This window comes from Phasianus colchicus, chromosome 2 (assembly GCF_987193195.1).
Source record: "Phasianus colchicus chromosome 2, bPhaCol1.hap1.1, whole genome shotgun sequence".
NCBI lineage: Eukaryota > Metazoa > Chordata > Aves > Galliformes > Phasianidae > Phasianus > Phasianus colchicus.
The window spans coordinates 6,397,897-6,420,658 of record NC_143437.1 but is presented as its reverse complement, the minus strand read 5'-3'; the positions used below and the strand labels follow the sequence as shown (position 1 = coordinate 6,420,658).

The following is a 22,762-nucleotide window of genomic DNA, read 5'->3' as shown; positions in this document are numbered from 1 at the left end:
ATAGAAACTATTAACATTTTCAGGCAATGGGCACTCTCTGAAAGTAGTAATCCAGACTACATTTGAAGGATCTAACTGATGACAGACTTGTGTTCTAGTTTTACTTTCTCTTTTGTAACTGGTAAAAAGTATTACAGAGTAAGTATTGTTCCAGGTTCATTTTTCTGATGATGATGAAAGTGAACAGTCAAAATCTATTCAGAGGAGAAGGGTGCTTCCATCATGGATGCTGGAAAAAGACCTCCTGGTTCCAAGGATTTCTGAGCCTATAATGAGAGGAGGTAAGTTTGTAATGTAGTATGGTTGCATACCAATATCCAGTGTATGTTGACATGTATTTAAAAGCACAAGTATTACTCCTCTAAACAAAGTCCAGTTAGGAGTACAGGAAATGGTAAAAGTTGTTGAAACCGTGCATGCACATCTACTGATATTCCTCATGGCTTGTACCCAGGTAACTTTAGATTTCCACTGTATTCAGGGTTTTGCAGTAAAAGCTGTGTTCCAGACTTTTTTTTTTTTCTTCAAGGTGATAGAAACAAAAAAAGCCACGGAAGGGGAAAAAGCAATATGGAATCTTTAAAATCAGAAGTAAATATTCTGCAGAGAAAAAGATCAGCTTCTGAAGAAATTAAAGAGAATTTTGAAGATGAAGAGCAAGATGAGGAGGAAAGGAGACGACTGTCCTCTTCATTACAGGTAACATTTTGCTCTTAGCAAAATGATAGTATTTCAAAAATGAGAATGTAGTTAGCAATGTCATAATTTACGGCTGGGTTTAGAATTTAACTATGTGTTCTGCTTGTAGTTTGTGTTCAACGCTTCTTTTTGAAATGCCAGCTCATTGAGCAGCTCTGTAACAAAGAAGCTTTCAGAGACTTGGTAATGAGTGTGTTTCTTGCTTCTTTCTTGAGACCTGGGATCTTGGCTGTGATTGTTCCATAGAAACACCATACTTCCAGCTTTGCAGCAGGAGATCTGGAAGATGGGACAAAGTGCTGCTCTAGTAGTCTTATTTAAAGTAGCTTGAAGCATGGTTTGTTTTTCTGAGAAGTCTTTAGGGGGTTAGGTGATGGATGATGGTGTTGATACAAGTCAGCTGTGGACTTTACCCAAAGTAGTGCCATTCTAGTTGGTTAAATTTTGTGGCTGGAACACCTGTGCAAGCCCCATCAACTGCTACATTTTGAAGATAGTGAGGAGTGAAGTAATGCTGTTGCAGTAGGAGTCAAAAATGGAGGGGAATAAATCATCTGAAATCTAAAATTGTCTGTGATTGTGAGCAAGCAGAGTCTTCAGTCTGGCTAGGCAATGAGTCTGTCAAAGTAAAACTGCATTTTTAGGCAATTATATGCTTACTGATAGTGTTCTGCTAATAATGAAAAGATGTTTGTTGTTGATAATGATCCTCAAAACTCATTCTGGTGGGAACAAACTAAGGCTTTTACTGATTTCTAAATGAACAAGTTGGTGTTTTTAGCCTCTAACATTAGAACTGCTTGGATCTGTTACAAGATCTGAAAAATACTTTTCATTTGTATGCTTCATTTTTTATGCTGTAAAACATGTTTGTGGATTGTTTTTGAATCTTTGTTATTGAAGTTACCTACTTGTGGAGAGTTAGAGCTTAATTGTGGGTAGTTTGAGCTTATTACTTGTGGGTAGTTTTGATATAATGTAATATATCTTAATCTGAAAATGTTTTCTTGACTAGAAATGTTAATGCTAGTGGCTATATAAGCCTCACTTATTTCTGCTATTATATAATTTTGTAAACGTTTATTTCAAGTATACTAAAAAAAATTGCTTCCTGAACTCTGTAGGAGGAAATGATTATCACTTCTGCTTGCTCAAACCAGTCACAGAAAACTGAAACATTGAAGTGTTGATGTTGTAGGTTAAGAGAAAAAGCCTTAACTCAGCTGTCGTGCCAGCCAGCCGCCAGGTGGCAGTGCAGTCATACACTTGCCAGAAATGAATACGACCTCTGCTGCTGTCTGATTTTCCACAATAACAGTATTTTCCTTCTTTTAAGAAATTATCACAAGATCTGATCAGATTTAATTAATTTCCCGTATTTTATCTAATGAGGGTAAGGCACATAGTAGTGAAAAGCCCCAAGTGTGTGGCAAGTTAGGAAAAGTAATCGAGTCACATCTCTGCACATGAAAACTGAATTTCTTAATTGCTATTGTTTGAGCCTTATGTTGGGAGCCACAGAAGAGTGGTTTTTGATCCTGAGTTGACTTAACATGGTGCTGCAAGGATCACTTGAGATTCCTGCTGAATTTGCCATTTCTTAGTAGCATTGCTGCTCGTTTACAGTTGCCTCAGGCTTTGGTGAATATGTTGTTAGTTTTGCATTGAAAAGAGCAAAATCAAACAGGAAGCAAGCAGTCGATTTTCAAAGTGTGCCAAACACAGCAATGTAAACTAAATATGAATTTACAGGAGGTGGCAAATCAGGTAATAAACTGTAGAGATGTTTGAGTAGTTACTTTACAGTGTCAGGATAGCTCAGCTTTAGTATGGGTATACTTCCAGATTACAGCCTGGTTATGTATCATCTTTCTCTGAAGCATTCCTCTTTTAAGTGTATATACTACTTTTAAGTGTATATATTCTAAAACTAGAAATGCAGGATTTGTCAAAACTGCAGTATTAGCCTGATGAGCTAATGATTTTTATGATTTAAGGTCATTAGCTAAAGCATTTCAAATGCCTCAGAGGTGAGATTAAGCTCAAGGTCTGTACTTATTGATTCCCATATATCTCTTATATATAGATAACCCATGAATCTTGGTACTTGGATATTAAAATTGATTCTTGTAAAGTAATGTATATTCTTCTACAGTCTGCTGTATCCTGACATGTATAACCCATCTTAATTTTTAAGGAGCAGTACTTTAAATCTAAATTTAATTTAAACTAAAATCCTTAGACTACTTAGAGGCTAAGGTGATAGGAGAGGAGCATATTTACCTGTGAAAGAACTGAGGCTGAGGATGGAAGCTCTAGGATAAAGTTTTCTTTGTATTCTGTGCATGTTCTTATCTAAAGCTTTTCATTTGGCAGCTGTATGTAACAGCTAATTGGATGTGGAGAAGATGATTTTGGAAACTGGAGTGACAACACAGGGAAGAGTTTGACCTTAATGCTTTTAATTCTGTAGAGTGTAGATTTTCAAGTTGTTCAAAATGTAACCTTGTTCCACAGAATGCATCTGGATTTTCTCTTGAAAGTACCATGGGAAACATAGAAAGAAAAGGCAAGACTGAAACAAAAAAAGCTGGAAGTTCTGTGGAAAAAAGTGACAGGCAGCTGCATAGTAAACGATGTAAACCATCAGGTCAGATCTCCAGAAAGACAAATAGACTTGAGGAATCAGAAAACAAAGGACAGCTTACTTGTTCTACAAGCCAACAAGCTCCCCGGGACAGGACTTCACCTACTGGTGCCCAGGAAGGTGTTCATGAGCCCAATGCAGATGTGGATCACGACACTGAGATTTCTTATACAACCAAAGGTGCTGAGGCTTCAGAAAGCTCCAGAAAGATGAAGCATGAGAGGACACCTTGCATGTATGGAGCAGGCTGTTACAGGTAAAGCAAAATTAAAACGAACTTAAGCTTGTATATAATTGAGAAGTAATTTATTAGCTGTGTAAGAGAAAACAATGAAGTCATGACAGGATTTGATCTAGGGGGAAAAAATCTTCTGGTAAGCATGGGACTGATAAAATTCTTTTTATGTGATTTGTTTCTTAAAATACAAAAGGAAGAGCCGGGTGGTCTTGTTAGCTGCTAATACAACCAAGAAAGGGATGAAATACTTCAAGTTAAAAGATAAAGTAGAAAGAGAAATAAAGGAAATAGGAAACAAAAGTCCATTTTAAAAAGAGAATATATTAACAAACCTGTATATGCCAGCCTGTCACAAGTATCAGCAAGGAGAAGAGATGTAAGTGGTACAGGTCCAACCTAGACCCTGTAGGCTTGTTTTATTAGCAGATAAAAATTTTTATAAGAGTTTTAGTTATGGAAGAAATTGCATGCCTTGTGACTTCAACGTTCAGAATACTTTTTATCTGTCATCCCTATGTAATGAAAGATTATGTTTATTGTAAGTTGGCCAGGTTTCTTATTTAGCTTCCACTCACTGCCCAGAAATACAGCACAGCATTACTTAGAAACTCCATGTTAACCCTTATGTGGTTCCCTCCTTTGGTATATTTCAAGTGAAGTGCATTTCTTTTGTTCTCCCTCTCTTTTTGGTGATTGAAGATATGTTGTAAAAGTTTTCTGTGAGATACAGATGTTACACAGAAGTCCCACAACATCAGGAATTTGTGTATGTTCTGTTGCTAGTTCTGCCCAGAAAAGATTTGGCACACCATGTGTTGCTGCATCAAAGAGAAGATGCAAGCCTAGTGGTGATTTTGAAACTAGCTAGTGAGCACTGTAGTAGAAGGTGTCTTTGAGCTCTAGGTACTTCCGTGCAGACAGGAATGCAGGAGATAAGGCTAATCCAGGAAACAGTCAGTGGGTCCAGTGATATTCAGGAAACTTGAACATTAGTGAGAACAAACTAGCACGAGTGTATCTTCATTGTGTCTAATGCCACAGACAGCAGGGTAAATCAAAAGCTTAAAGATGCAGTGTTAATGATTGTGTCAAATTACCACTTTTCATATGTCTTTTTCATGTCTGTTTTTGCCCTGAATCACTATCATGAAAATATTTTATTAGTCCATTAAGCTGATCCAGTAGTACAAATGCAGCATTTGTCTTGCTCCTACTACTTTATCTCAAACTAGTTTTCCTGCATATGTGAGTTGAGTGGAATTAAATATTAGGAATCCTTCAGTAAGTCAGAAGATTAAGAGAGCACATTTTAGTTACAAATGGTATGGAATAGGAGTCTGCACGTGTACATTTGTTTTTAAGTCTTGATTCTAAAATGAACTTTTGGAAGCAATACTTGGAGAAAAAGTATCATAAGAAAAGCACAGTATAGAACAATACACAACAAAATCTTACTCAGTCTGGCTGCTGCCAGATCCACTTTCATAAGCTTGTTGGTTATGGGCATGCATTTATACCTTCCAGTGTGAAGGTTTTTCTATGTCATTTCTATAAGCTAGTGGATTCAGAAGAGGCTGCCAGATGATTGATAACCAAGGTGATTGCTGCAGGTGGTGACAGCTGCATTAGAACCTTTACCTTCTGCCCATTACATACATATTGCTCTTGTTTTGAGCTACTGGTGCTTCTCTCAGCATACATCAGGCCCTTGTGTAAGCTGTGGTAGCCAAAACCTGATCAGAAATGGAGTAAGTAGTTAGAGGAGTACAATTCACATAGTATATTTAATTGTAACAGATATTGTGCTCTTACTGATCAAACCTCTAGTGCCTAGAACAAATAAATATCAAAGCCTTCAAACAAATGAAAGCCTTTATAAAAGGGAAGAGATGTGCATGTAAGCTTTAGATTTTCTGCAAGGAGGGCTGTTGATACAAGCTATGCACATCTCTGCTTATATTTGTTTTGCTAGATATCATTGGACAGCACCTAGGAGTGGAATAAGCACAAGTTATCCAGGTAAAGGTAAGATAAAAGATGTTTATACTAGTTTTGAGCATCTGAAGTACATGTTTAAGATGCTTCACAGGCAACATGTAATTTAGCATCATCTGGTCCAAAGAAGCCCTGAGCCTATTGGAAGATATATCAAGAATCTTTCCTTTTTCTTCCTTTTCCTTTATTCTTTTCCTTTATTCCTTTGGAATTCGTTTGATTTGGCTTTCATGAGGAGGAAGATCAAAGTTCTGTTGCTCAAGTAGGGTTTGAAGAAAAATTTTGGAAGAAAATGTGCATCTTCTAAAATATAATAGCTTGTCTAAATGGTAGCTATTAGGAATTCTTTCCTTGGTGAAAATAATGAAGTACATCTTTTATTCTAGGAAAAAGTAGAAAAATGATTTCACAGAACATTAGTTGCTTCCATATCCCCTTGAGGAGATGAATTATGTCTTAAATGATTTTGAATTCTTGCAAATATTGTTAATAAGTTAGTTTTGTGCACTTAGAAAACAGAGCAAGTAAAATGATTTGGTTTCATCTCATTTATTTTTAAATGGGAAAGGAAATGAGCAGGCAGCTCCACAGTGCCTGAATTTCATTTAGGAAGTGATGTTTTCTGAGAACTTGTGGTAGAATAAATGACAAGTAAATGCAGCCCTGCAGTGATATCTAATGAAATAGTATTTATTTATTCTACAGCTTGCAGAAACTAACAGCAAAGACCAGGACAAGAAGGCTGTCACCTTTGTAAATATGTGAAAGGGATGCTGTAATTTTTTATAAGTAGCTCATTGAAGAGCTTGTCTGTGGTTCTTGTGTACTCAAGGAAGTTAGTATGATAAGTCACTGAAGTGTTTTCTGGATGACTTTGGAAAAATCGTTTGTTAACATATCCCATATTCCTTGCTTTTAAGTGTTATATCTGGAAATAGTATCTCTTAAAGAAATCATAGGAAAAAAAATGTATGTGCTTCCAGTAACAGCGTGTTAACTGTGTCATTTTTGTAGTGTTTATTTTTTTTATCTGTCTTGAAATCACAACTCATTTTTCTGTTTGTTTTAACATCACTTAAAAGTTTTATAAAGCTTTAAAGTTCCTTAAGTGGTGTTTGTAGCTCCCTTGTCTTGGGTTGTGTGCATTCCAACCTATTGACTAGAAGCAGTTACACAGAGGTCAGTTAATAAACCATTTTGTTTGCTACATCTTGGATCCTTCATGTGTAAGCATTGTAGAGCAGAATGCTGTTCATGCCAGAGATGTGCTCTCACTGCTTACATTGCTGATTCAGCCACGTGCAGAGCTGTTATGTCTTGTATTACAGCTTCATTTCCTCATTGCTCAGACTGTAATGTGATACTTCAAATAAAATGTCACAGTAGCCAATGCAAACTGTTCACTGTTAGTGAACTATTCAATAGACATTTGGAGTAATGTGACAGCATTTAAGTATTCAAGTGAGTAAGAAGTTGTACACATACCAGAACAACTAGTTGATACAGGTTGTTTGAAGCAAATATATTATCCCTCGAGTGTACTTAGAGTCTGTTACTGCAGTGGTTTGGTTCCATACATTGAGCCTTCCAACTCAAGCTGAGGCTGCAGTAGGAGTTTCTGTAACTCTTCTAGTGCTCCACAGGGAGCCAAAACTGAGCAAGTCAGCTTCTGAGCAGGACTGGTGCTGTGTGATTACTCTAGGAGATGGTACATGGGCTGGAGATCTTGAAACTTGTTACTGAAGGCAGATAGGAAAATAGATGTTTTAACTGTTGCTGAGACAAAATGTTCTTCTGTTATCCTCAAATTAGGTCTTATGTGCTGCATAAACATTAAAAAAATTGTTCTTATGTAATGACAGAAGAATGAGTGTAAATGGAACAGTGAATTCTCCATATATGTATTTGTCTTCTGCAGGAGGAATCCCATTCACTTTCAGCAGTTCAGTCACCCTAATGATGATGATTATTATGAAACACATAGTGTAACTCAAGATGACAATGATAACCGCCCCGAATGTCCATATGGAACTGCTTGCTATAGGTAAGAAGCACCGTATGAAATGGCTTTACTTACTTTACAGCTTAAGACTGTTCTCTGCAGTCACAAAATGACACAAAAGCAAAGAGTAGTTCTTGAGTTAAATCTTGAGTATAGCATGCAATTGTGGCTCATTTTCTTGTCTCATTGCCTTTTGAAATTTACTGTGGATAGACTGCTACCTTCCAAGCACTAAAGTCTGTGCAGAATGTTTGGTAGTGATTTCAGCCTAGCAAACATGGAATCTTAACTTCTGGAAACTATTCAATAACATAGATTTTTAACTTTAAACAATAACAGCCTTTTTAACTTCTCACCACGTAGCATACTCCTTTTTTTAGGAAGACTAATTTATTGCTACATATGTTGTTCATGATGTGTCACTTTTAGTTTAAATTTTGATAAAGTATATTTTGAGTCTTTATTCAAGATCTCTATTTTAATTAATATTTGACTTCCTAGAAAGCATAATTCAGGTAGCAACAATAACATCTAATTTCTGGTTTACTGTAGTTTAGTTTTTTTTTTTAAGCGCTGCTGATTTTCTGAGAGATTGTTTTATTCTATTTTTTCTTCAGAGTGTTTAGATTTTAAACATTTATTTGGCAGATCTTAGCATAGTTCAGTTGGAGGAGACATGCAGAGATCAGTACTGCTGCCTGACCACTACAGGGCTAATCAAAACTTAAAGCAGATTGTTAAGGGCATTACCCAAATGGCTTTTGAACACTGGCAGGCCTGGAGTATCAACCACCTCTGTAGGAAGCCTGTTACAATGCTTGACCACCCATTTTTTTTGTTAGGTGACTACTGAATAGTTGACTATATGGACAGAAAAATATATTTTGAGGAAATAGCACTTCTGCTCAGGCATATTAAAACTTACAGCTGCTGTTAATAGAGCTTGTGTCTGAGCAGAAACATTTTCCACTTTCTCTTCCAGAAATCATAGATGATTCTAAAGAATGTGTTCTCTGTGAAATATAACAAAGTGTTGTGGATGAGTTTAGTACTTCAGAACAAGAAATCTGGGTTTATACCAGTAGTGAAATTGCCAGGGTGCATTTCAGCAGTGCAGTGGGTACTGAATACAAAAACAAAACACAGAGCGCAGAGAGCATCTTTGCCTGTAAGATAATCAGTTCTTAATCTGTTTAATTATTTAAAGGCAAAGGATATGAGGCACCTGTGAAGCAATGCCAGTTCTTTAAACTTACCAACAGATGTGGATTGAAGAGTTTTCAAATAATTTTTGTTGTAGGCTACAATTTGAAGAGAGTGTAATCAAGAGAATGATCTAAACACTGTCTTAAGTTATGATCTAATTGTCTGATACTGGTGATAGTAATAGAATACTGAAATAGGTAATTCCTTCTGTTATTGTACCAAGTATGTTGTAGGAAGCAGTATTTCCATTTCTCACTCAGATAAACATAACTTTAATGCATACGTAATGTACTTCAAGATGGCAGTAGCTATGGAATTGTAAATCAAGTTGAAATGCTTGAATTTGTCACAAGTTGTGACATATATATGTATATACATAGCTGAAGTGTGTCTATATTACTCTGTTTCTTGAAGAATAAAACATAAATAAGCAACTGGTTTTACAAGGCAGTTTTTGTAGCAAAGACATTTTGTAAAATATGCAATAGCTGCAGTTGCTGACTCATCTATAAGTTTCAGGTGGTTCCAAAGGGAGTGTCATAATTGAATAATGGTTCTTAATTGTTGTTGAGAAGCAGAAATTAGGATAACTGAACTGGTTTTCTGGAAGTTAGAAACTTATTTCTGTACAGAAAAAAAATGGAAAATAGAGTAGAAACAATTTGAACAGGCAGTCCCAAGAAAAGCCTGTAGTATACTAACAAAATAAGCACAATACTAGTTATATTACACTCAGTTAAAATTTATTAGTGTTGCTTAACTGTTTGCAGAGGGATTGTGAAGAGGGGGAAAACACTGATGTGTGTTAATTACCTGTGGTAGTCACAGCTTGGAGGAGTGGAACGTCTTGGCAGTCCAAGAGCGAGTTGACTTTACATTTTCTTTCATTGTTCTAATGCTACTTTTTTTTTTTCAGAAGATGTGAAAAATTGTAAATTGAACTGCAATACCATCCTGCAGAAATGAGTGATTCTTCCTGTAGTCACTCTGTGTGATCCTTCAGAACAAGCAGTTCTTTCCAAATTCTTTGATTTCCCAAACTATTTTATTCGTATTCATACACTGCAAAATATGGAAGCTACACCTGAGTGTTTCAGACCTGTGATGTGCATTGTACTCAATGTACCAGAAGTTATATTCTGTTTTCATTTTTTCATTAGAGTAAATAATTGGATCAGATTTTACTGTGTTGAACCAGTGCACATCAGGTGACTTCGAAGACTTATCTCAATTTTGACCAACCAGCTATTTTCTTAATAAGAAATAGGAGCTCTTACTCAATCTGTTTTCTCTTCCACCTTCATTCTACAAGCACAGACACTGCAGTAAAGTACCGATCACAAACTTTTATTTTAATGAATATTGATTAATGAAAATGTTTTTTGTGACTGTAGCTGAGATGTAACACAGAATTCTTTGCAGTAGAACAAATAGCATGATAGAAAAGGTCTAAGTCTCTGCAAGTCTGTAACAATAGCTTGATTTAAGTGTGAAAACTGTATTAAAGAGAACAATAAATTCTAGAATTGTATGATTGTATAATTATATCATTCTCATGCAATTATACATTTTTATGATGACATTTGATTTTTCTTCTTATAGTGAGTTTTCAGATCAAAGGTGAGGGGAATATAGGGAGGAGGTTGCTTCTTAATCTTGTGTTGAGGATTCAACTAACAAATCAGTTCATTTCTTCTTTCAGGCTGTTCACCTTCTCCAGATCTGTGTGTATCCAAAAAATACCATGCAGTTCTGTGCTGTTCATGTGTTGAGCACAGAGGCAAATCACGCTTTTGTTGTTTTCTTCTTTTCAGGAAAAATCCACAACACAAACTTGAATACAAGCACACCGTACCTCCAGGTAAGCTAAACTATTCAATATAATTAAGGCTGTATATGTGGGGATAGAAACCAACAATGGATATAAAAATGTGGAATAACTGGGTTACATCAGACAATTTTAAACATATAATATACAAGAGCATAAAAACCAGATAGAAGTTGCCATGTGGCAACTGAGTATTTCCATGAATATAGTATTTTTTTTTTAATGAGTATTAAATAGGTTATGAATTTATAAATTAAATGCAGTATAAATATGGCATCTTACATTAGCAGATCTCTCCTATCTATTCAGAACTGTATTAAGAAAATGAAAGCAGGGAATATATTTCAGTAACTGTCAAAAAACACAGGGAGATACCCTGCTTATATTTTGTGTGTTCTTAAAGAATTCGAAGAGATGCTTCATGTATCCCTTTTTGATTATTGGACACTTTTTTTTCCACTTGAAATCCCAGTGCTATGAAGAAGTCTTCAGAGCAAATCTATTATGGACATGTAATGATAATGTACTTCTCCTAAAGAATTAGAATTATGACATTATTAAGGAGCAATTTATTGAGTTAACTGTAAAATATTTAAATACTTCAATTTGGGATTTGAAAATACCAATCTTAAAGACATTTTTCTTGGGGAAGGAATGGTTTTTAGTTCCAAGAAAAGGTCACCTGGTGAATTTCTCAGCAATGGTTCAATACAAAATAGTTTTTTGGGGGCTGTGTGTTAGGGAGGAATTCTTATGTTTGAGAGCGCTGCATAATCACTGCGGTGTTTAAGAGGTCAATTGCTCAACAGACTTTGTTGTTAGGTTATCTTTAGATGAGATAAAGGAAATGACAGTCTGGGGGGAAAGCTCTATACTCAGCCCTATTAAGGGCACACTTAAGGTGTGCCGGGAGGTGGTGGAGTCATCATCCCTAGAGGTGTTCATGAAATGTTTACATGTTGTAGTGAGGGACGTGGTTTAGTGAGAGATATTGGTGATAGGCGGATGGTTGGACTGAATGATCTTCAAGGTCTTAGAATCATAGAATCTTCAAGGTTGGAAAAGAGGAATTGAATGTGATTTTACTCAGAGGTGTGTGACCTAAGGGCAGAATAACACAATCAGAATATTAATGCAGTGTAACTAATGAGAAATTATGGACACACAAGGAAAGGGGAGATAGTGTAAACTTGTAGAGCATGAGTTATACATGTCTATCAAAACCAGGAAACAAAATAAACTTGCTGAAGATTTGCAGCTACTAATAAATGAAAGAAGAATGCACTGCTGCCATGGTAGTGCCACTACAATGCTGCTGCCAAGACAGAGCTTCACATGGCAGAATTGGTTTAAATGGGTAAATTTGTCAATGCATTTGAGCAATAAAGGAATACTGCAAGACTATCCGTCCAAAAAAGTTTGGGAATGTGATGCAAACAGCATCTGTTTCTTACAAAAAGAGGCTTTTTGTCTTTGATGCCTGCCATCAACACAGAGTATTGTGAAATACTATGAAAGCAGAAGGCAATTTCATCACAAAGAGGTAAGTTTTTAAGGTAGATTGAAGACATAAAATTAGAAAATTGCCTAATAAAATAGTCTAAGTGAACTGGGAAAAAACAGGTGGACTACATTTATCTTGGAAAAGAAGTGTTTAGCATTTCCTTAACCCTTGTTCAGAAAGAAAGCATAAACTATCCAGCATGGATCTTGGTTGAGAGCGTGGGATGTGTCATCTAGCAGATTGCTGTCTTTTACTTGACACTTATGAAATAAGTGAACAGGAAATAAAAGCCATATAAGATCATTGAGGAATTTGAGTATAAAATAGCCAAAGGCAGGAAGTGTAGGGATAAAATAGCCACCTACAAGTTAGCTAGAGATTAAATGGCAAGGAAGATGTATAGTTTAGCTATAGATGTAGTCTGTGATGTGTATTCTTCTTTTGTCTTATTTTGCTTAGACAGTAAATCTGGTTAAATAACTCACATTGTTAATACCAGTGATTTTAAAAAAAAAAAAAAAAGGTTGGGACTTCATGAAAAACACTGATAAAGCAACACTGAAAAACTTTCAGACCCTGAGATCCAGACTTGGCTTGTATGTGGTTCTTGAAAATCATGAATAATTGATATGATCAGAGAGACTAGAACTGGGGAAGTTCTTGCTTTCAAAAAAAAAAGCTATATGTTAGTCAGTTTAAATTCTGGTTTGGGAATGGGGGAGGTCTGATACTGATAGTGAAGAGGTAGTAGAAAATGTGATTTTTTTTTTTGCGTGTAATTGTATGAAACCAGCTTTGCTCTGTGATATATCATTATGAATTATGGTTAGAGACAACAGGTAAGTCACAGACAACTGTCTGTGCCCTGAAGGGGACAGAATAGGGACTCAATCACAGTATGTTGGAGATGCAAGTTACATTTATTTTACATTCATAGAATCGCTCAGGTTGGAGAAGACCTTAAAGATTGTGAAGTCCAACTGCAACCTAACCATACTACCCTAACAACCCTCTGCTAAATTGTAATAAACTGTATTCTGTGCTATAAAGGGTAATCATAATTCCTTAGCTTTTCAATAGTAGTTCTGCAGAAACGTGCCTTGGGCTGTTATGCAGCATTGATAGTATTGTATTTCATTAACTAAATGACTGTTAGATGGGTAGTACCTTACATCTGCCCAGAATGGTCGATGTCTTACCTGGGGTTTTTAATGGGTTATGACATTGAGGAAAAGGCTTGGATACCAGAAAAGAACTTCCTCCTCATATCTAACATAAACCTTCCTTGTCTCGGTTTAAAACCATTCCCCCTTGTCCTGTCACTATCCACCCTCATAAATAGCTGTTCCCCCTCCTGTTTATAGGCTCCCTTCAAGTACTGGAAGGCCACAATGAGGTCTCCCTTGAGCCTTCTCTTCTCCAGTCTAAACAAGCCCACCTCCCTCAACCTTTCTTCATAGGAGAGGTGCTCCAGCCCTCTGATCATCTTAGTGGCCCTCTTCTAGAGCCAATCCAAGAGCTCTGTGTTTTTCTTGTACTGGTGGCCCCAGGCCTGGATGCAGTACTGCAAATGGGGCTTCACAAGAGCTGAGTAGAGGGGGACAATCACCTCCCTCTCCCTGCTGGCCACCCCTTTTTTAATGCAGCCCAGAACACAGTTGGCCTTCCAGGCTGCAAGCACGCACTGCGGGCTCATGTCCAGCTTCTTGTCCACCTTCTCATTCACCTGGACCCCCAAGTCCTTTACAGAGCTGCTCTCAAGGGGTTCTTCACCCAGTCTGTATAAACACTTGGATTGCCCAGATGCAACATCTTGCACTTGGCCTTGTTGAACTTCATTAGGTTTTCACTGGCCCACTTTCCTGCCTGTCCAGGTCTGTCTGGCTGGTTTCCCTTCCTTCCACTGTATTGGCTGCACTGCTCAGTTTGGTGTTATCTGCAAACTTGCTGAGGGTGCATTCAATGCCACTGAGTATATCACTGATGAAGATGTTGAAGAGCACTGATCCTAAAACCAACCCCTGAGGGACACCGCTTGACTGGCCTCCATCCCAACACAGAACCATTGATCGCAACCCTTTGGCTGCGTCCAGCTACCAATTCCTAATCCACTGAACAATCCATCCTTCAAATCCACACCTCTTCAATTTAGAGAGAGGGATGTGGTGAGGGACCATGTCAAAGGCTTTGCAGAAGTCCAGGTAGATGATGTTGATCACCCTTCCCCTGTCCACCGATGCTGTCACTCCATCATAGAAAGCCACCACATCGGTCAGGCATGATCTGCCTTTGAAGCCATTTCTGACTTCACTGTAAAAAGGAACTCTGCGTAAAGCCAATAAGCAAAACTTGAGGTGATCAGACACTTTAGTGATAGGTGATAAAGTTCTGCAGATGTCAGAGAGAAAGAAGATGGTTCAACTTGTCATGAAGCTTTTGTAAATCTAACCAGAAATTGTCAGAATTAGGTAGGATGCTTCAATTGATTCTCTGTCGTCTTGGGATAGATCAACTAAGTAGTTTCTGGATGAAGTTTTTAGTTTTATGGTTACGATTCATGAATGCATTATTACATTTTTGTCCTTCCAGGAAAAAGGGGTTTAGAGGAAGACAGTGATAACGATGGTGAACCAAATGAATACGATCTCAATGACAGCTTCATAGATGATGAGGAAGAGGAGTGTGAACCTACTGATGAAGATTCTGACTGGGAACCAAGTTCAGAAGAAAAGGATAACGAAGATGTTGAAACACTTGTGAAAGAAGCACAGGGATTTGTTAAGACCAAAAAGTAGCTGCACTGAATAACATTAAGAATGTGCAATCCAGTTGTGTTAAAATTTGGGTGTGCAAGAACAGAAATTGCTTTGAAAACTACTTTTTCCTCAGTGATGTATGGGGAGAGCTTTATGGTGGTGAAGGGATTCAGCAATACCTTTCATTTTGTGTGAATTTCACACTTTTTTTTATTTTAAGTGGTGGAGTTAAATGATTGATCTCTGGGATTCTACTGTGTGTCAGCTGCAGTAGGACTTTGTAAAACAAAACTTTCTCAGCTATTTCTTCTCCAACATCATTAGTCTGGCTGTACAAAATACAATTTTAAAGGTTTATAATGCTTTATCTCTCCATCTAAATACTGACATTAGAACAGCCTTCAGATTTGCTGAAAAATATGTACTGTGTTAAATAAAGAGGAACTAGATAGACTTCATACCTGCCGTGTCACAGGCTGATTCTTGGCCATCACCGAGGAAATCTGTCTAAACTGTTTTACTTTTCAGTTATTGAAACTTTACATTTCATTACTCAGCTACTAGCTTTCCTTTTAAGCTTTACTTCTTTGATTGTCTTGCTGTACAGCAGTTAAATACTGGTTGTCTGAATAACTTCAGAATATCTAAGTGTACTGAATGTCTGATGATATCCCCACACAAATTATGGTGTATTTGCTTTAATTACAATACCTGTTCAACTACACATTCCTGTTCAAATACTTCACCAAAAAGCTTAAATAAAACGACTATTTTTGCACAATTAAACTTATGATAAGCCATGAGGGGAAAAAACCTCATAACTGTGTCTCTGTGCTTTTTCTTCAAAGGCTTTATTGGAACACACTGCCTTCAGTGTGTTCACAGCTTTCCTGAGCTTAAGTTAAAAAATTTGAATGTGTTTCTAGGCAGATGATTGAAGCAATGTTAATTTAGGAGGGTTTTTTCTTGCTGTTGTTTGTTTTGTTTTTTAATATATAATACAGAAATTCAGCAGGGATACTGTTCTTGTGTGACTTTGTGAATTTTTTCCTAATTATGGTTGAATAATAGATATCCAAAAGCATTTTGAGCATTTTAGTTGGGTGATGAAATGCTCTCTGCGGGTAAGCTTCTGGGAGTACGTGTTCCAGCTGATCACTTTTCTGCAGCATATTCCCAGCATGAAGAAAAATACTGTTTTCTAGGGCTTCAGAAGAAGCAGATATTTGTAGTAGTTTCCTGTCTCTTTAATATGCTTTTGCAGTCTTATGTTTTTTAATCATTTTTATACTGTTATATCTTTGCTTGAAGAGATTGAGTGTCATCAAAGCAAACTGCTATTCAGATCTGTATTCTGACTACGTAATCTTTCTTGCAGAGCCCTCATAAAGTTACTGAGAATAAATTGGATGTTACTGCAAATTGGTTTGGAGCTAATTTTGGATACACAATAGTAACTTGCAAAGTGAGACTGCAGTTTCTCTTAAAAATAATGAAAATACAAATGCTCACGATGGGCAACCGTTCCGTTTCTGTTTGCTAAGGACCTAGGTGATGTATACAGCGTCAGATCAGTTCTGTGACCTTAATCTTCCTCAAGTAGAAACATTCATTATTGTAATGTTATCCTGTGAATGGCTGTCTAAGCTGCTCAAAGGAGATATTAGCATTTGGAAAACTGAAATAGCTTTTTGTCACGGGAGTCTCATAATGAGGTGTGTAATCACAAAAGCAAGTGTGCATACGATTCATGGTTTGTGTGATAGCTTAAGATTTACTACTGATATTCTGGGACTGAAAAAAAATTGTAATGTCAAAGGTATTGTATAAGGGTAGGATGAAGCTGTTCAAGAGTATTTTCCTCTTATTTTCTTTTGATCTCAGCGTATGTTTTTATTTTTCTAGATGGAGAATCTTTTAACTGCAAGATATTTGAATGTTGAGTGAAAGTACTCAGTTCGTGATACAGGTAAGACTTCTCAGTTAACAAGAGACTAAATGCCAAGTTCTCCTTTGTTTTCAGTCTGTCAGGTATGCACTAAAATTCAGTGGAGTGAGATATAGTCTAATTCTCTCTGCCTGGAATTTATTCTGTAAATATACTAATACTGCTTTGGGAGGAATTTCCAGAATTTAAAAACTAAAATGAAACCAAAGTATGTCATCAAATGTTTTAAGCCATGGTTGTTAATAGAAAACGTGATAAATTAAATTTAAAGCTATGGGTTAACACTGTTATGGTTGCTCTGAAACCTCTAGATGAACCTTGAGGCTTTGCTTGCCAGTCTGAGATGTAAGACAATAACACATAAGGAATGAAAGGGGTGCCTACATTAATGAAAAGTTCCTGTTTCTAAATGAGCATTTGGAATAGCAAAGAGTGCAAAATATAGCACGTGCACTGACTTTGTCTCTCTTACTGTCTGTATTTCTGCCTCAATTGAAATTAAAAAATAGTTTACCTCATCTACGCCTAATGAGGCAAAGATCAAGTGCAAAAAAGCCTTTGACTGAATACTGAAAATTAACGATCCATGTCAATTAAGGCTATTCAAACTGTGCAACTAGCAGACTTCTCTGTAGAATTATAAATTTTCTGCATATGAACTGTAGAGCTTTGGGGAATCACCTGGGTGAAGCAGCTTAATCAAGGACTGCAATAGAAAATAGTGTGGGTGGAGAAGTAACAGAAAAAATGAATGCAAAAAGTGCTTCTTCCTCCCCATTAATGCGCCTGAAACAAAACCAAAATCACAGCAGCAAGTTACAAGAAAAGGTAAAATGGTTATAATAAAACCCAGAAGAGAGAAGTATGGCTAAATGAGATGGTCAGACCTTAACAAGAAACTGATACTTCTACAACTATCATAATTTAAATAAAACAAGTTTATCATAATTTAAATAAAACAAGTTGTTACTTTAGACTGATAGCAGTAAACATACATTCCTTCATAAAGTTACTTACAGAATCTCAGATTGGATTGTTTCAGTCTTGAGGAAATTACTACAGCTCAATAACAGGAAAATGTTGTAACTTGTTAGAATTGTCTCAGAGCTACGTTGAAATAGTGGTGTGTTTTGTTTTGCTTTTCTATTGGTGTATATTCAGCTGCCACAAAATGTGGTTTGGCTGTGCATTCCTTTAAAAAAGCTGAATGAAAAAGGCCTTTTCTTCTGCCTTTTGCAGTCCTGTTCTCTGCAGTGCTCTGTTCCATACGAGGATGATGCTTCCTAAAATTGAAGAAACTGTACAGTGCCCATAAGTATAAAATATTAAACAAAAAAAATTGCCATCCGTGTGCCACTGAAGTAGTTTCACAAATTTTAGCCTATCTAGAACTGTCCCTGTCACAACTGCAGACTGTTTGAGATGGAGCAAATCCTATAACAAAATAGTTAATTTTAATCAGAGCTACTTGTCCAGTCCATTTTGCTGTATATGTACAATGAGAACAAGAAGGTCTCTCTTAGTCTTGTGTTGCTTTTAGCTTGTTTACACCTACTAGCAATTTTAGTCTTCTCGAGACTTCAGATGAAAACAAATTCTACAGATTGTTTCTGTGTTCATTAGTTAAAAAAAAAACAGAAGTTTAAGAAAGTGAATGATTCTTGAAGAATCTTATCTTACATGGAAGGATCCTTATATAAGTATTTTTGTAGGTATGGGAAAGAAATCTACACAATTTCTTTTGTTCAGGGGCAAATTCCACCTGTCTATTGATAACTATATTAAAAGAATTATTGCAATCACATGTCCTTTACAATTGTGCAATGCAGGCTAGACTTTTTTTTTCAGTAGTGTTGGAATTCTTTGAATTTTGGATTGTGATTGAGCTAGAACATAAGGAATGATAATTTCATTTTTTTTTAAAAGCACCTGCTGTTGTTGATCTCGTGTCTGTCTCAGAGTTGTTCTAAGTAAGAATGATTGATATAAACCCTGTGGAATCTTGTTTTTGTTCCAGTTGGAACGTTGCTGGTGTACAAAATTCTTCCTATGGTAAAAGAAGAACGAGTCAGTGACTGCCTCATGAGGCTGTGTATGATACAGGTGGGTCAGGGTGATCCCTGATACGTGTACAGAGTGGGAGAAGAACTCCTCGAGATCAACCCTGCCAGGAAGAACTTAGTGGGTCCTGGTAGATGAAAAACTTAACGTGAGCCAGCAGTGCGCAATTACTGCTGGTCTTCTGGACTGCATCAGAAGAGGGGTAGCAGCAGGGTGAGAGAGGTGATTGTCTCTCTACGATGCCCTCATAAGGCCCCATCTGGAGTATTGTACTCAAGTCTTCGGCCCCCAGCTCAGGAAGGATGTGGAGCTTTTGGAACAGATTCAGAGGAGAACCACAAAGATGATCAGAGGGCTGGAACATCTCTCCTATGAAGAAAGGTTGAGAGAGGTGGGCTTGTTTAGCTTGGAGAAGAGAAGGATTTGAGGAGACTTCATGGCAGTGTGAGGGGAGTTCATAAGCACGAAAAAGACAGACTTTACACATGATGGCTTTAAACTGAAAGAGGAGAGGTTGAGGTTAGAGGTCAGAGGAGTGCTTCATCCTGCAGCTTTTGATGTTTTCTTCAGACCCTCAATCTTGAGGAGTACTTCACTGTGTAGTTAAGATACTTTCTTCTGATCACCACCCTTGGGAACTCTGAAGGGTCTTGAGTTGGGCATGTGAGGCTGCATAGTAGAGGTGGCAGCTGGAGGGTGCTGTTGCCACAGGAAAGGCTGTCACACTCAAAGAAGTGGGAATAGCATTAAAGCTGAGCTTCCTGAATGGATCAGTTCTCAGGGAAATTTCTTATTGCTGCCCACCCCAGCCTGGGGTCTTTCTTTGGTAGAGGGACGATGGTTGTAGTTCCTTGTCCTGCTATTTCTTTACTGAAATACTTTGTGCTTTTTGCTGGGAGTAGCTGCTGTTTTGTCTCTTAGTCATTCCTGTTAGTTCTCTGGTTTCATCACTTCATTTTCTAATTACAACAGTTTCTTAGGTTTGGTTTTGTTTTTTTTTTTTTTTAATTTGTTTTTTAATGACTCCATGTGATGGAGCAGAGAGTAAACTTCATGCCAGTTCTTTCTCTAGGAGGGGATGGAGAGTGAAGTGAGCCAGTGTGTGCTGCCTCACTTTGTTTCTCAGAGCCCTCATACTCCTCACTGAGGAGCTGTACCAGAGAAACAGCTGAGCAGGGATCAGCAATGACAGCACCACATCTTTGCTTTTGGAAATAAAATTGGGGCAAGTCACAGTGTACACATGGTTGCATGTGATTTATGCACTGCATGTTTGATCTTAACCCTCCAAGCGGCTGTAACATGGATGCATCACCTCCAACTCTCTCATCATCTTTGGCACATCTCATAGTTCTTGCTGAAGTCATTCCTGCTGCTGGAGCTAATGAGGGGCAGCCAATGGCCATTGATGTTTTGCTGCAGTCTTTACTGTCTTCCAGCGGGTGAGAGCTTGTGCTGGAACAGGCCGCTTCTCCTGCATGGCAGATGCTGCCTTCATCCCAGCTTATGCTTTTTTATTTTAGTACAAACAGAGCTCCATTTCCCTCACTAAAGTTTACCATTCAGTGCAGATGAGAAAATATTTCTCCAGGGAAATGCAGGAAGCCAGAGGTTAGCCACAGCCTGACAGAGAAGCAAGGAAGCACCCAACTCTGGAGCACCTGCATGTAGACAGCTGCACTGCCTGGGGCATAGGTGCCCAATTTTTTGGCTTGCTGGGCCACACTGAGTGAAGAGGAATTATCTAGGGCTGCATATATGTAGGTTGCTCTGAAAGTAATGCCTGCTCTTTATTTCCGTGGAAACTACCAACAGATACAAAGAGCACAGTAACACTGTTTGATAGAGGAGATGCTCAGCTAAACGCACTATTTTTCAATATTGTCAACACCATTAGTTGTGCATTTTTGCCGGTGATGAATAAGAGCCTGCATGCTGTGCTTGTAAAAATCTGCATGAGCAGAGGTGACCCACTGTTGCTACTGCTGAAATACACTACCTACCCCCTCACTGTGCTTACATCCACTGTTTGGTCTCTGTAAACATTCAGCAAGCATCAGTTAATGTCAGTAGGTGCCATTTTTCCTGCATTCAAGGAATTCAGTGCCATACCTTTGCTTCATACACACTTCCATGTCAGACACCATTCTGTCAGAATGCCCATCTGCTGCCATCTGTCACATGGCAACAAAATGTAGTGGGATATGATGGGAAGGTTCAGCCTCTACTGCCATCCCACCAACATACCATCTCTGATGTTGTGGGCCAACAGAATAGGAGGCATTACTTTCGGAGCAGCTCTCATAAGATACAGTTAATACCTGTAAGTAACAAAACTTATTTTAATGTTTAAAATTTTCTTACTAAAACATAAAAGAGCAACAAATCCATTAAACTGGTGGGATATGTGACCCTGTTTCTGTGACACTGATGCATCAGTTTGGTTCAATGGCAGTGGCTGCAATTCTCAGTGAGCTCTCAGGTGTTCATCAGAGATTTCTGGTGAAATTTTACAACTCCCGTATTTCATCCATGAAAATAATTGTTCACAGATGTATGCACTGCCAAAAGGCAGTGACATGAATAAGGCGTAGCTGTGAAGCGGGGGCTGATTTTCTCTGGTAATAAAGAGCTTATGTAAGTCTGGTGAAGAGACATGATCAGATTTTTGAGTTGCATGTCTGATTGCAACTCAATACATTTCATTTTAAAATGTGAGGAAATGTTTATGTTGACTGAAAATGGAGTTGCAAATATTAAAAAAAAAAAATAATAATAATTTTTTTTTTGGCATTCTAGAAACCTCAAATTCCCTTTTCAAAAGGGAAAGCACGGCTGCATACTTTTTGATGTTTGCAGGCCTATGTTTAGTTGATGTATCACAATACATACAATTATTTGCCCTATATGAGTCAGCACTGCACCGTGCCCTCACCATGCCCTGGTTTCAGAAGGAATGGGTTTGAGAAGGTCAAGTTTGTTTTTTGTTTTCTGTTTTCTTTTTGCTTTCCATTTTCTCCAAGCTTTTGTGCTGGTGAGTTCTGCAGTGAAAGCAAGATCTGGGTGCTGCCAACAAGCACCCATTCCTCTCTGGTCTGGACTTTGAGGGATGAGATGGACAGGGCAGGACAGAAGGCTCCAGGAACGGGGGCAGAGAGGGCTGGAGCCAGGAAAATGCTCTGAGCTGCCTGCTGACCCCAGCATCTGGGTGCAAAGGTCTGAGCTGCTGAGTTTTGCTTGACTGGAAGGAATGGGAGAGGGCTCAGAAAGGACAAGACCAATTGTCCCTGTCCTGCCTGTGGATAAAAAACCCTGAGATCTCCCTACAACTAGAAACTCAGGAAGTGCACAGGAGGTGTTGTGCACGGAAGGCCCCAAGCTGCACAAAGAGGTACATCCATGAGATGAGGAGTTTGGTGCCACTGTGAAGGACTTCCTTTCCTTGCACAGCCCAGGAGAAGTCTCTCACCATGTGGCCCTGGAGGATACTTTTGAGAAAGTTTCCCTTTGGAATTCAAGGAATTTCCTTTTGTGGGGGAACAGAGCACTTGAAGTGATTTCCAAAATTTTAAAGCATGTTTTTTTCCTGTGACTTTTGCTTAGCATTACTGGTGGAGATTTATTTATTTTCTTGTAACTCCTCCTGAGGTGAATTCCCAGATGTGGAAATTGTTATTTGCTTGACTCTCTTTCACCAAGAATAGTCAAGGAAAAATAGGTGGGAGGAATATCAGGACACTCTAATAACAGGTAACATTCCTAGCTAATCCCTGATAGCTACAACAGACTCTAGAAGATAAATATGGGCAGATAGTTTCAGGAGAAATTACAAGATTAAAGCTCTTGATGATGTAATACTACAGGTCTTGATTTTTTTT

The 22,762-nt window shown here is 37.8% G+C and overlaps 1 protein-coding gene across 4 annotated transcripts in view; it reads left to right on the top strand.

The window, feature by feature from the left end:
- Positions 1-14,926, top strand: part of APLF (aprataxin and PNKP like factor) — a 28,856-nt gene extending 13,930 nt beyond the window's left edge. For 3 of the 4 annotated variants that reach the window (XM_090134649.1, XM_090134648.1, XM_090134647.1), the window contains exons 5-10: positions 155-281; positions 530-699; positions 3,217-3,602; positions 7,498-7,623; positions 10,602-10,648; positions 14,709-14,926. In XM_090134649.1, the coding sequence (XP_089990775.1) occupies positions 155-281; positions 530-699; positions 3,217-3,602; positions 7,498-7,623; positions 10,602-10,648; positions 14,709-14,914 (1,062 nt within the window). In that variant the 3' untranslated portion in view covers positions 14,915-14,926. Of the gene's footprint in view, positions 1-154; positions 282-529; positions 700-3,216; positions 3,603-5,556; positions 5,610-7,497; positions 7,624-10,601; positions 10,649-14,708 lie in introns of those variants that run through there. The other variant, XR_016463843.1, reaches the window with a different exon arrangement.
- The last annotated feature ends 7,836 nt before the right edge of the window (positions 14,927-22,762 follow it).